Source organism: Charadrius vociferus, unplaced genomic scaffold (assembly GCF_000708025.1).
Source record: "Charadrius vociferus isolate BGI_N301 unplaced genomic scaffold, ASM70802v2 scaffold1168, whole genome shotgun sequence".
NCBI lineage: Eukaryota > Metazoa > Chordata > Aves > Charadriiformes > Charadriidae > Charadrius > Charadrius vociferus.
Window position 1 is genome coordinate 319,472 of NW_009661376.1, and position 14,302 is coordinate 333,773.

The 14,302-nt window shown below is 44.2% G+C and overlaps 2 protein-coding genes across 3 annotated transcripts in view; both read left to right on the forward strand.

Annotated features, from left to right (window-relative positions):
- NCLN (nicalin) lies at window positions 1-11,392 on the forward strand. Of its 2 annotated transcripts, XM_009893975.1 has the most exons (16): window positions 1-64; window positions 2,984-3,174; window positions 3,373-3,517; window positions 4,152-4,246; window positions 4,472-4,552; window positions 4,762-4,865; window positions 5,297-5,385; window positions 5,564-5,703; window positions 6,122-6,300; window positions 6,512-6,599; window positions 6,702-6,740; window positions 6,857-7,020; window positions 7,634-7,687; window positions 7,778-7,856; window positions 9,238-9,337; window positions 11,315-11,392. In XM_009893975.1, the coding sequence occupies exons 1-15, from the start codon at window positions 31-33 to the stop codon at window positions 9,295-9,297; spliced, it is 1,542 nt and encodes a 513-aa protein (XP_009892277.1). In that variant the 5' UTR covers window positions 1-30; the 3' UTR covers window positions 9,298-9,337; window positions 11,315-11,392. The 2 variants fall into 2 exon arrangements, with proteins under 2 accessions (XP_009892277.1, XP_009892276.1); XM_009893974.1 differs by lacking the exon at window positions 11,315-11,392 and having other exon boundaries at window positions 9,238-9,735.
- A 2,686-nt stretch (window positions 11,393-14,078) lies between these two features.
- Window positions 14,079-14,302, forward strand: part of LOC104294394 (activated RNA polymerase II transcriptional coactivator p15-like) — a 3,744-nt gene continuing 3,520 nt past the window's right edge. Inside the window, exon 1 of the mRNA XM_009893994.1 lies at window positions 14,079-14,107. Coding sequence (XP_009892296.1) covers window positions 14,079-14,107 — 29 coding nt within the window. The remainder of the gene's footprint in view (window positions 14,108-14,302) is intronic.

The following is a 14,302-nucleotide window of genomic DNA, read 5'->3' on the forward strand; positions in this document are numbered from 1 at the left end:
GAGGCCGCCCACGAGTTCACGGTCTACCGCATGCAGCAGTACGAGCTGGGCGGGCAGCCCTACGGTGAGAGACTGCACGGCCCGGCCGAGCTCGGTTCAGCCTGCGCCAGGTCTTGGTCCTCCGGGAGGGCGAACCCCGGCAGGGGCTCCCTTCAGGTCCGACGGGGCCCTGGGAAGAGCCCCGACGCCGGGGAGGAGCCCAGTGTAGGCCGCGAAGCTGCAGGCAGGCCGGGGAGGGCGGCCCAGCCCAGGGGAGGCTGCAGGACAGCTCGGAGGGCCCTGGGAGGCTGCAGCTATGCCCGGGTCCGGGTCCGGACCCAGACCCACGGGAGGACGCAGGTGGGCACCATCTGGCTGAGTTTTACTGCCCAGCCTCAGCACGAGCAGGAGGGTGCTGAGAGCTCCTGCATGGTAACCTAGAGATGGCCAAGGACCCTGCTGTGTCCTTGCAAGCTCCTGTGTGTGGACTGAACTCCCTGTGCTTAAGTAGTCCAGCTGCAGTCCTTTTGCATACTGGGGAACTTGGTCGTGAGCTCAGTTTTGTTCTCTTGCCTTTGGCGCCTCTATTGACAGGTCTATTTTTCTTTGCTCTTCAGCCTCTTATTCCATCTTAATTAGCAGTGTCTATTGCTCCAGTGCCTCCTCATTTGAGAGTCCTTTCTTTTACAGTTCTTCCTTTATGTTCCGATTGACCTCCAGCTCCTCTCTTCTGTTGCTTCCAGGCTGCTGATTGTGCAACACCTTTCTTTGAGTCAGAAACACAAGCTGTTCTGCGAATCATTGAAGTGTTGTAATCCTTGGCCTCCACACCCCTATACTCAATAACCTGGAATCAAGTGTTGTTTCTGAGTCTTCTGTAGATATTTTATTCCAGATCAGGGCATCTGTTCTGTCTGTGAGTGACTCTTCCTGCTGTCTCTTTTGTGGTCTAAGTTTCAGACTTATGTTAACAGTCTGGTAGTACAGCCCCACATTTATTCTGTACTGTCCATGAGACTTGGTCTGTAGATCTTTCAGATCTTGATAAGATCAAACATCAGTAAAAGTTATAAAATACCAGCTATGTCTGCATGCTTTGTAAACAGTACAGACATTACTGGTGGCTTCTGAAGATCTGAACTTATTTCTGAGTTCTTCCATCACAGTTTCTCAAAATGCATCTGCATCTTGAGACCTGTTGTTCTTGACAAACCTCGCTAGATCCAAAGTAGGCGCTCTCATGGGGGTATTAAGCTATCTCTTTTCTCATGTGGTGGTAAATCTTTGTTGGCAGGCTTAATGGGGGCAGCAGGCATGTGTTTCAGCTGGCTTTGACTGTGGTTGCCTGAGTGTTCTCTCTAGCCTAGTGCTCACCAACGTATTTTGGAATATTTTGTGAACTCTGGGAAAGACACACATTGTTTTTAAAGATGCTTGCAATTTACTTTTTACGCTGTCTCTTTTTCTGGAGCTTTTTAGCTCGGTGGATTGTGTGTTTCCTTTGTTTCTTGCCAGCCCCTTTGAGTAGCTGATATTCCTGGTCCCTGTGTGTTCTGAGGCCAGATGTCCTTCAAGATCAAAGCTATTTGTTGTTCCAGATTCTCATATTCTTTTCCAAAAAGACCAAATAGAGATTGCTGCTGACCCTTTCTTCCTGGGTACAGGTGTTTGTCAACTTCAGTCCTAGAAAAATTCAAGAACAAACTTGGACTTCCTCTAATACTGTTAGAATAACGTTCTTTAGATTATAAATGGACAATTATTAAACAGTTCTTTACAGAGAAACTACAGAAAGTCAACTTGTCTTGCCATGCTGTTAGAAAATACTGTTGGGTCTGCTCTGCTTAGATGTCAGAGGGTTGTGCTGGGAGCAGAACTCTGGGTCTACACTTTGCCATGTTTACACATCATTATTTTGGCAATGGTGGAAGGATTATCCTTATTATGGATTGTTTTGCTCTAATTAGGGGGGACGTTGTTAATATGTGTTTGTTATACAGTGTAGGAGCTCTACATACAGAATTTAGATCATGCTTTAACTCCATTTCTGGTTATGTGGCCCTCACTGATACTGCACAGTGGAAGTACAGATTATTTTTTTTTTGTTTAGGTGATTTGACCTTTGACAAGACCAAGCTAATGTTAGAGTTAAGTTAAGCCAGGTTTAAATCTAACCTTTAGCAACATTCTTATTTGGCATAGGCTTAGATGCCTTCTGGAGCACCTTGCTCCTTCCCTGGCTGCATGGGTACCCAGTGTGATGAAGTCTTCAATGTAGGTGCCAGAGTTATAGAAGAAGAAATTGGATTTGGAGCATTACATTACAAACTGTAAGGTGGATTTGTATGTCTCTATTTATACAAGATGTCCTTGTGGTCCTCTCTTGGAGAATGCTGGAGCTGCTGGCAAGCCTCCAGACTGCTGTTCTCCCAAAGGATTGCATTCTCATGTGGGAGATTTGATATGCTGAAAATGAGAGTAGGAGAGAGCGAGCAGTTAAAAACAGCCTGCTCATTTGTAATTTTCTCAGCCATAGAAACATCCCAGTGGGTGAGCTAGAACAGCCCTTTGGACATGGTGTAGCCTCGTGTACTTTCACAAAGTGATTCTGCACAGCTTGCATCCTCTGCTTGCAGACACAATCGTACGGCTGGAGGATGCATAGCAAGAGGCCAGGCTTTCTCCAGATTGCTGTCCGCAGGTATTATGTGCAGCCTGTGTGGTTGTGGTGGGGAGGAAGAAGTTGAGGCCATGTAGTGCTGGAGTAAGGGGAGCCTGGCAGGACATGGCTGCACAGATGTTGCTCTGATGGATGCAGGGAAAAAACGCAAATCTCTGTTCCTTCTTGGACGAGGGGGAAGAGGCAAACTTAGCTTTCTGCAAGTCCTGGCTGCTCTGAAGTTTGTCGGACTGTCGCCAAGTCTGTTCTGTGAAGGAGCTAGGATCAAGCAAATGGCGTCTGATGAAATCACTTACAAAACCTCTTGCTGTTCTCTCCTCACAGGAACCAGGAGTGCAGTGCTTAACACAGAAGCCCGCACTGTAGAAGCAGATGTCCTGAGCCGCCGCTGCGTCATGATGCGGCTGGTGGATTTCTCCTATGAGCAGTACCAGAAGGCTCTCCGTCAGTCAGCTGGTGCTGTGGTGATAATATTGCCACGATCTATCTCTTCTGTCCCCCAGGATGTTGTAAGGGTAAGAAAAGATTCCCTTCCTTTTCTGATAGGAGATGTATTTAAGAGGGAGAGGGGCTTGGGTTGCTGCAGGACTGAAAGCTCCTGTTGTAATGCACAACAAATCATATTCTAAATTTTTAAAAAATGGTTTTTAATTTTTTTCTGCCCTCTTGCATGTTTAGCAGATGCTAAGTTTGTGTCTCACTTACATTCTCAGCAATTCATGGAGATAGAGCCAGAAATGCTTGCTATGGAAACCATTGTGCCAGTCTACTTTGCAGTGGAAGATGAAGAGCTACTGTCTATTTATGAACAAACACGGGCTGCTTCTGCATCGCAGGGTTCTGCCTCAGCTGCAGAAGGTGAGTTCTAACAAGCAGGGGAAAGGTTTAGAGGAAGACAGGTCTGATCCCATCTCTGGGAGCAATCTGCTGTGTTATATGCACCATGAACCAGTGTTCTGTCACCTTCATGTTTATTCTGTCTTTGTAAAAGTCTTGTGGGATTTAATGGAAAAAAAAACAGTATAAGAGTATTACTTGACTATATTTGGACACACAGTTGCATGGAGTTGACTTCTCAGCTTCACACTGTTGGAAGTAAGATAGACAACAAAACTCAGGTTAAAAACAATGTTGAAGATGTTAAGTGACTAGAGTGTGTTGGTAGAAGCTGAAGTGTTTTGTCTAACCGCAAGTCCATTCAGTGCTTCCATGTATTCCTCTGTAAATAACTACTATCTTACTGTCCTTGTTGCTCATGATTAACTTTAAGGACTGCTGGAGAAAAGTTTTTGGTTTAGCCAGCTCACAATATTGAGATTTCAGGACAGAATGAAATTGTCTGGTCACCAGGATTCCATGTCAACGCATAGACACAGGCAACAAGTGAGAGGGCTTAAACAGTTTAAAGCTGCTCTCTCCAAAGCTAAGTTAGCAAGGGAAATAAAGTGGTGAAACTTCCCCTGGTGTACTTTTTTTGTTGTTGTTGTTCTAGTTCTGCTGCACACAGCAACTGCTAATGGCTTCCAGATGGTGACCAGCGGGACTCAAAGCAAAGCTATCAATGACTGGCTCATACCCAGTGTGGAGGTGAGTTGTATATGGACTCAAACTGGCAACATAATGGGATGCTTTCTTTTATTGGGACTTCCTTAGACATTTGGACTGATAGGGGAAGTCAGAGGAGTCCAATAAATATCTGAAGTCCTCAGAACTGAGGCCACTGCAGACTCAAAAGCTGTGCAGAAGTCATGCTGTCTTTGTACAGACACACAAGAGGTGATGCTGAGTGACACTGATTTCTTTCCTCTGCAGGGAAGGCTAACGGGGCTGGGTGGAGAAGACCTGCCCACTGTTGTGATCGTTGCCCACTATGATTCTTTTGGAGTGGCTCCAGTGAGTATTCTTTCTTCCTGCGGCTCTCTGTTCCTGTCTGTGCGTTCCTGTCTTTTTTTCCCATGTGGCCTCTGCTGCTATGTTTTTTCTTGGCCCTAAAGATGGGCAGTTATAAGCAGAGCATGGTGGTGTACTATCTTGAAGGCTGTTCTGGTATATGAAAATCAGTGTAGGTTGTCACCTTGTCTCTGTCTCACTTCATCCTGCAGTGGCTGTCACATGGTGCTGACTCCAATGGCAGTGGTATCTCAGTGCTACTGGAACTAGCCAGGCTGTTTTCCCGGCTCTACACATACAGACGTACCCATGCTGGGTAAGAAACTACCCTGTTCTTGGTTGAATGTGTGTAGCTGCGATCAGATAAGAAGGGCTTTTGCTCCAGACCTGTAGAGTGTTATGAGCAGTCATTTACTTCCTTTGCTCTGTTTTGTTTCCTTCCAAGTACAGTTGCTGTTAATGGCCATGCTCCTTCCTTTGGTTTCTTTGCTATAGCTCTGCTCAAGCTTGGGGACAAGTAGGGTGGGAAGTAGATTCCATCCTCAGGCACTGGGAACTCTCCCCTTTTGCCCCATCCTGCCATTACCTTAGTATGTAGCATGTAGGAAGCATTTGTTAATGGACAGTTTGCCTTGAATATCAGGTGCTAGCTGTTGTGAATTCACCACACCTCCAAGGCTGAGTAAAGGAGTTCTGTAGCCATGGAATGCAGTGCACTAACACTTTTCTGTCTTCTTTGATGGGTAGGTATAACTTGCTGTTCTTTGCATCTGGAGGTGGCAAGTTTAATTATCAAGGAACCAAGCGGTGGCTGGAAGACAATTTGGACCACACTGGTGAGTAAAAGGCTGGCGTTCCAGCATGTTCTGTGGCAGGGCCTCTGTTAATATGATTGTGTTGAGTGTCTAGCTTGTCAGCCCTCCTGTGAGAATCTCCTTGTGTGGGCCTTGCTTTTCTGGGATGGAAATTCCAGTGCAAAACATAGCAATAACGGTTTGGATTTTTCTGTTCCAGATTCCAGCCTGCTGCAGGACAACGTAGCATTTGTTCTCTGCCTTGATACTCTGGGCCGAGGCAATAGCCTTCATCTCCATGTCTCAAAGCCTCCAAAGGAGGGGACCTTGCAGCATGCGTTTCTGAGAGAACTGGAGATGGTAATGAAAAGCATTGTAGGTAGATGGGAACTTGGGACTTACTGTGGGGAACTGCAGCTCTCCAAGAGAGGAAGGAAGGAAGATGTGAAGAAAGGGTTTGCCATTGAAATGTGTTGTTTATGGTCACTTGATTTGAAGTGCAGATAAATCCTCATGTCACAGTCCCAAATGAAGCAGACTAGATCTGCTGTAATTGCCACTACACTTCCTTATGGCTTGTTGCTTGTAAAAGCTACCCTGTAGTGCCAGCTTTTTTGACATTAAACCACATTTTTAATGGCAGTAACTGCACCTTACACTTGGAAGCATATTTACCTTCCGGAACACAAAAAAATTGGGTCTAGGTGGACTGGGCAGTGCAAGATGGGACTATGCAATGGACAGAGTGACACCCTGGATGGCTTGTCCTTTCCCTCAGGTCGTTGCCAGCCAGTTCCCAGAGGTGAAGTTTTCCATGGTGCACAAGAAGATAAACTTGGCTGAGGACATGCTGGCATGGGAGCATGAGCGTTTTGCAATCCGACGCTTGCCAGCATTCACCATCTCCCATCTGGAGAGCCACCGGGACAGCCTGCGCAACAGCATCATGGATAGGAGGTTAGAGGCCTTAGGGAAGGCTACAGTGGAAATCCAGCTCATAAACACAAATTGGCCTCATGACTGCTTGTTTTCTGATGGTTGGAGGATGGGTGAAAAAACACTGGGAGTTGGCTCTAGATTCAGGCTCATGCTTGATGCAGTGAAAAAGGATGGTTTCTAGAGGAAACTGATCCCATTGACAAATCCATAATCCCCTCTTTTGCTTTAGGGCACAAATAGACACTAAGGCACTAATCAGGAATACGAGGATCATTGCTGAGGCTTTGACAAGGGTCATCTACAACCTAACAGACAAGGTAAGAGCTGCCTATCGTGCAGTGCTAGCCAGATTTGTCCTGCCAAGCCAAGCTTGCGCTCACCAATAGCCTGAGGTTGTGTTTTTTTTCCCCCCCTTGCAGGGAGCACCTGCAGATCTGCAGATCTTCACGGATCAGATGGTGAGCACAGTGCATTTGTGTAACCCGTAGGAAGAAGGAATCAAGAGTCTGGGAGAGAGGTCTGGTCTTAGTGTATGTGTGGTTGAGTCCCATTCTTTGGTGGTATTTTTCTGCAGCAGATCCAGCAGGAGCAACTGGAATCAGTGATGGACTGGCTGAGCAGTCAGCCCAGGGCTGCTCAGCTGATTGATAAAGACAGCACCTTCCTCAACACCTTAGAATATTATATGGGTCGCTACCTGAAGGATGTCAAACAGCACCATGTAAAGGCAGACAAACGGTAAGAAAAGAGATGAAGGAACCAGACAGGGCATGCAAACCGGTTTCCCCCTCCAATGAATTTTGTCTCTGAGCAGCAGCTTTTCTGGCGTCTTGGCATGTAGCTGGAAGTGATTGTTCTTTTCTGCTCTCTGTGCTCCCAGAGAAAGCTCTTTATTGTCCCTCGCAGCACAGTAACGAGTCCCAGCAGCTCTCTCTGTCTGAAGAGCCTGTTTTTTCACTGTTTTGGTTCCACCCTTCCCACTCTTAGTGCTGCTTCTCTTTGAATGCAGGAAAGGACTATGGTCCCCTAGAAAGCTTTTTTTAATTGCAAAAAGGCAGCTTCTACCCTGTTTAACCTGCTTGAGTTGAAGCAATTTAATGAACCTATTGAGGCATTTTCCATGTGCCTCTTCTGAGACAGCTGCTGAGCATGTGTTCTGAATTGTATCCTCAGGCTTCTGATTGTAGGAAAAGAAATACTTGACAACTAAAATCAGTTTGAAACTGCTATGCAAGGTGGTCATGCTTACTTGTCTCTAGTTGGATTAACTCCTTGGGAACAGAGCTCTGGGCTGTCCTTACTGCAGTGTCAAGAGTTGTAATACAATCTGAAGAATTCCTTCTTTTCACAGGGACCCTGAGTTTGTTTTCTATGACCAGCTGAAACAGGTGATGAATGCATACAGGTATGGGATTTCCTTGGGCACGTTGGGCTACTGTCTCACTCTGTGGCAGTACCTGCTGTAGCAATTTCATGTGTTTGTTCTTTATTGCAGGGTCAAGCCAGCGATCTTTGACCTGCTTCTGGCTGTCTGTATTGCAGCCTACCTTGGTGTTGCCTATGTTGCAGTGCAGGTAAGAGAAGCAGGAGACAAATGTATTATTTTCCTCATAAATCACATTAGCTACAGTAACTAGTGCTCACACAGTCCCAGCACCAAAGTTAGAACAATAATGCCACCCTACTCTAAAAGTAGTAATCCAAAATGGCTGGCTGTTTTAATGTCTATATTTTTGAGTATCTGTTGGCTGTGCTGAAGGCAATCTCTTGCCATTCTAGTGCAAAACTATTTTATAGAGCTCCTTCTCTTGGTCAAGGACATGCACAACTCATCTGTTAAGCTATTTTGGCTATGTAACAGCTTCAGACCGAAACTTCTCAAGGTAACTAAAATCTGCTGTATTGTTGAAGATTTGCAGTTTCTGGTAAGTTAGGCGTGTTAGGACATTTTCCCAGTATCTGAACTTGGGCTACAGCTTAGAAATGCATCTTCAGGGTTTTGTTTTGTTTTTCAATAAAAACATAAACACATCCTGTGTCCATACTCTTGGAAATGTGATACTCCATGCCTTGCTTAAGTTTAGTGTCTTTGTTTAAGTGCTAACAAAGCCACTGTGAGCTAGGCTTCTGATCCTGGCTGGGTTCTCTGAAGAAGATGAATGCAAGGGAAGCGTTTTAGGTCAATCTAAATTTTGATCTCTTCCTGCTATTTGTGTTTGTTTGGGAAAACAACAAGCACTTAAAAATCCGATGTAACAACATGAACAGAAGGGATTTTCACTTTCACTTTGATTTCTGTCAGCTATCTTCATTACGTTTGTTATTACAAATTATTTGAAGCCTGGTTCTTGTTATATCTGTCAAATATCTGAAGTAGCTGTTGTCGAATCAAAATGCAATTAATCAAAGCAGAATCAAAAGAGGAATTAAGTGAATTTCTAAGTCAGTGGTGAAATGGTGAAAGAGAAGATCCAGCTAAAGGATTGTGTGCTAGGAATCTCTGTGTTTGCCTGGTTCACTTTTACATTCCTGAAACTGCTAACAGCAGTGTTTCCGTAGTGATCAGTATCATGCATGTGTTGAAATCTGAAGCTTTCTCCTCCCCTTCAGTAGGAACAGAATGGCATAAAAAAAACCCACGACAAAATGTAAAATTTTTAACAAGTGTTTGCAGCTTCACAGTGGGGGTGATACAGGTCTGCACAAACACTTCTGTAAGCCATCACTTTCTGTACAGTGTGAAGTAACTGGCGTCATTGTAATAATTCCTCCTAATTCAACAAGTCTCACTTTTTCTTCAAGATGAGAGTGCTAGTGGATGATCCAAACAGGGTATTGCATTTGCACATTAGTATTGTTTTAAGCCTTCTAGTAAGCTTTCTCTCTTTGTAGAACACAATCATTTTATTAGAATTTATAAGGACTCGTGGTTACTTATTTTCCTTCTGTTTCTAGCACTTTGGTCTCCTTTACAAGATGATACAGAGATTATCCCTTAAAACCAAGCAGCAGTGAAGCAACGAGTCATCACCCATACAGCAGCACTGAGCCATCGGTGAGCCCATCAGGAACCTCCTGCCTTCCATTGAATCCTGCTGTTTCTCTTCCTCTGTCTCCTCTTTGCTACTCTATAGAGGGGAGGAAGGCAGAAAGAAAATGAAATTTTAACTCTTGTGCACCTTTTAAGTGCTTTTCTTCACCTTCTTCCCCGACTTGGACCATGTCCGTTTTCCTTTGCTTTTTGGCAAGGGAGAGGCTCAGCAACCTCAGTAGTTCCTACAGGTTGTTTAACCATTAAATGCTGATTCTGAGCAGCTTCTAAGAGTGTAAAACCATGTCCAGAACCTTCATGGACACATGTGCCATACAGCCAACTTGGAAACTGAAACTACAGAGTAGAGTGATGTGTTATCTCTGCCCAGCAAACAAGGACACAGAGCAGTTTTTTCGAAGGGAAAAAAATGCATATGCAAATTGAAGAGAATACTATTAGCATGTTTTCTTATGGCACCTCTTTGTTAAGTTCACTGCCTGGGTTTAGGAAGGTGTGCTGAGCATGCAGTGTCTGCAGCAAGCCTGTTCTTGCATTTTGTTTAGACTGTGCGATCATTCATTTCCTTTTAGGAGGTACACTGTAAACTGTCTTGACTGTTACTGACAGAATGAGGAAAGATTGTTAAAACGGGTTCCTTGCATTAGGGTTCTGTCCTGTCTATTGGAGGATGTATTTTGCTGTGTACTTGACTTCTTTTAAACTGTATCGTCCTTGAACAGTTGCCACCACTCTGTGCTAAACTCTTACTTGGTTTTTAAAGGGTGTTCTATAGTCCCAACTGCTGCAGGACCATGTTCTGTGCTGTTCCATGTGTTTAAACGAGCTGGTTATATTAATAGCAAGAGCAGCTCAGCTTCTGCAGAGCTCTGGTCTGTAATCCCTTCAGTCTTCATTCCTCAATTTTCACTTCCAGATGTGTTCTGGATTTTGAGGTGTTTTGCCATGTTCACCTGCATCTCAGGGTCTCATTTCACATTTTTCAGCTCTGTTATTTCTGGAAACACTGTTCCTAGCTGCACGTACGAGCAAGATCCCAAAGTGCTTGTTACTGCCCTTTCATGTGCTGCCACCAGTATGTATGAAGGGAGGCAGGTCATTTAGCTATTAAAAAGCAAAACAAAACAAAAAAATGAAGTTTTATGAATGTCATTTTAAACATGGCTGTTTCTAGAACTGTACCTAAGAGAGTGTCTCTTGGAACACACGCTCTCTGTTACTTTTATGCTTGAGCAAGCCTTATTTTTAATTTGCTGATGCTTCTGGATGGGGAGAGCTAGGTAGTTGACCAAAATAGTTGCTAGTGCTGTGCAAAGATCAGGAGGGCCGGGTAACCATTTTCTCAAGCCTTGTCATCATCTTAGGTCTTTCCTGAATTCCACCATGCAAGGTAAGCATTGTCACCACTTTCTGGCGAAAGTTGAATGCCCTTTCTAGTCAGTGTTGCACTTTGTTTACCCTCAAGTTCTCCTGAAAAATATATCAAGATACTGACTATGAGTCCTAATCTAGTTGCAGTTCTAGAAGATGTCCTGATGGATAACTACTGTCCTGCCACTCAACAATGTTTGAGTCCTTTCTGTAAGTTGTTCTATGCACATGAGGACTCTTCACAGGCCACGGTGACTACATTTTTTTTTATAATTTAAAATTAGTAATTCTACTTGTATTTAAAACAGCATCTTTTACAGAGCCTGAGAAGCTCTTTTGGGTTTGAATGAGGGTGTGCCCTTTTTCACACGCAAGGAAGATTCGAGCTGTGCATCCTTGTCTGTACCACAGCTGCTGTGCATGCATTGGTTAGAAAAGGGGCGCTTGTGGCCAGTCACTGTTCTTGTCCTTTAGATGGGGACCAAAGCACTGATTTCCATCCATCTTTGTTTCACTGTAGTCTTCTTGGATTACCCTTATCCCATGATGTGCTTTCTGCTACTGTAAATGTGTAGCAACTCGCTCTTTAAAGGGTCTTGTCTTTTCCAGGAGAGCGTGCTGATGTCAGTGGCTCACTGTAATGTCAGCAGGTAGCATGGTAGGAAGCACTCCTGAAATATCAGCCCTACAGGGAAACTTGTCTTTTTCTGATCTTTTGAGTGCTGATTTAAAATACGTCTCTGCATGCATGAAGTGTTTGTGACACTCCTCTGCCAAATGAATTTATAATGACTTCAGAAATTGCTGGAGTGGCAGGAAGAAGAGCTTTGATTGTTTTCCACTGGCTCTTATGCTCTGTCCTTGGAGACTACATATGCTGTGCTGTGGGAGGGTGCGTACTCTGGGCTGTAGGTTCAGAACATGCACGGTACAGGGACTATCTGAAGAACTACTCTGTAGGTTCTGAATATCTGGAAGTAGTTTCAGAGGCTTCCAGCTGCATCATACTTTTCCAGTGTGTGACAGTTGGAGAGGGGGTGTTCCCTCCAATCTAGAAGGTTACTTAACCAGGCTTAATGAAACTCTCTTACTTCACTGAGAAAAATTGAAAAGAACAAAATTATTGGCAATCCTGCTGCTGCTTGACTTGATGCATATAAAATTTGCAAGTAGTGGGCAAGAGAGAACAGAACAGGCCCAGAGCATTCTTCCTTGCAGTGGAGCCTGTCAACCTTCTGTCTTCCAGATGAGAAGCTCAAAGTTCACAGTCAAAAACTTCCACCAAGGCCGTGGCTCCAGTGTGGTTGCAGTTATGTCCCTGTCAAGGTTGTAGCGTTAAAGCAAACATTTTAGCTCCTTGTGGTCTCAACAGTAAAATGCTAACACTCTTGATAAAGTGCCAGAAGCCAGTGGCAGCTATGTAAAAGGTGGATAGAGGTAAATGAGGAGAGTTCATAAACCTAAAGGGCAATCGGGATAGTACATCGCTGTCTCCCACACAAGGGTAATTTGTCCTGTAATCTGATTGGATGCATTTTGTGCTCTAGCTGGCAGCCCTAGAAAGTAGTTTTTCCTACAGATAAGGTTTTATGCTTTTGATCAAAGTGCATGTGCACTGAAACATTCTATACTCATATCTGAGAAAGTCAAATTCCAGCTTTCTCATAGCTGGAACAGAGTGCCCATCCTGTGAGTGAACTTGCTTCCCACATTGCTGTTTCCTTTCAGAAGTTGACAGAGAAGCTTGTAAGTAGACCCTGCTATTCTGCTAGGTCTTGAAATAACACGAAAAATGGTGCTGATCCATACTGCAGCGTATCTGGTCAATTCTGTCACTGACACGACACGTAAAGGTAGAAATCCAGCAGCTGTTTGGGTAAAATAAAAGTTCTCCACAACATCACAGAAGAGCTCTGTGTAGCTGATTCTTGTTGCCCCTATTTTTACCTATTCTTTTCATCAGGAGTTTGCCTGGCCTGGAAGGAAGAAGCATGGAAAGCATATGTCCACATATACACAAGTGGCTAGCAGTTGATGCTTTTAGCCGTAAAACAAATTTCTTTGTTATCTGTCTGACTTCACCTGTTGTCTTGGTGCTGTCAAAGTCTGCAGCTCACAAAAATCTGGTTTTCCAACAGGATGTAAGCACTGAAGTTGTTAATTTCTTCTGACCACTCCCACCCACATAAGCACTTATGGGGATTGTATGCGAATAGTTTGGACTATGGTAGTTGGTCCTCCAAACAAGAGAGGTTGGTTCATTATTATGAAATAAGTACTCCTGTGCAATATGAGGTCCACCCTTGTACTCGGTGCTAAGAGGAAAGACCCTGAAGCCAAATTGGAACTCGGTACCCCACTATCTGTGGCTGGAGGAGTCGCCACAGTCTATGTAGATGTTTAAAACCACAGATACCCAAAATTGTTGCGGTTCTTGGTTTTGGAGGGTTTTGTTTGTTTGTTTTAAATCATGCAGCCTCTTGTTTTTCATAGCACAGGCCAAAATACTGAGCTTCTCTGGCACTTTGTGGCCAAGTTGGGGTTTATGTTTAAGAGCCATTGAGTCTTGACTTACCAGTCTGAAATGATGGGCGTACTACTATACAAGTCAGTAAATTTAGCCTCTGGGTACTCAAGTGTGGGCTCCCGCTTGCTCACTTTGATCTGTTTAGTTTCTATTTGTAGTTATTGGATAGCAACTTCGAGGTTATAATCTGGAATATTTGCAGCTCAGGAAAAAAAAGTTGATTTATCTAGCAATGTTAACTCAGTTATTTATCTCTTGTGTGTCCTAAAGAACAAATGTATGTTGAGGTGACTATTTAAAAGCTAATAGACAATTCGATGCAGTTGATTTACATATTTTTTTCTGACTATAAATGTAATAATATTTAAGTATTTTAAAATTTTTTAATTTCCTTATTTGTTTGTCCCCTTTTCCCTTGGAAAAATAAACCAAGTGAGTAGGTTTGATGAAAAGATTTGTGGGAGAACTATTTGCTGCTGGAAGCTCAAAAAACTGGAATCCCCTTGTGTTATTTGAAGGAATAGGCCCCCTGCAAAAAGGGAGAAAATGCAGATGTTTAAGAGCTTATATCATCCCTTCCCTATAGTCAAAGTAAAATGGTGTGACAGAAAACATTTAGAGACCCTGAGCAAGATTCCAGCACCTTGGGGTGAGCAAATTCCCATTTATTTGAAGGGGTCGTGCTGATTTGAAGCAATTAAAGTTTCTATGCAAGACAGCTCCAATACTGTGAAAAACTGGCTACCTGAGGAGCTAACACAGTGTATGCTAGCGGTAGACCTTGTGCCTCTGTCATTACCAAATGACTTTTTGAACACTTACGAACTATTTGTTTGAATTACGAACATGGCAAGGGATGCGTTCTCTGAGCGTGAGTCAGCCCAACTCTTGCACACCGCAGCGGTCGCGGTTGTAGAGTGGGAAACTGACCTAAACCCAACAGGAGCGGAAGACTCCTCACAGCGGCCGACTACCGGAGGGGTTCACCTGGGCGAGACCTTTCCTCCCCGCAGCCCCTTCCCCGTGCGCGGGCAGAGCCGCGCTGCCTGCCCCGCCCGGCCGAAGGAGGC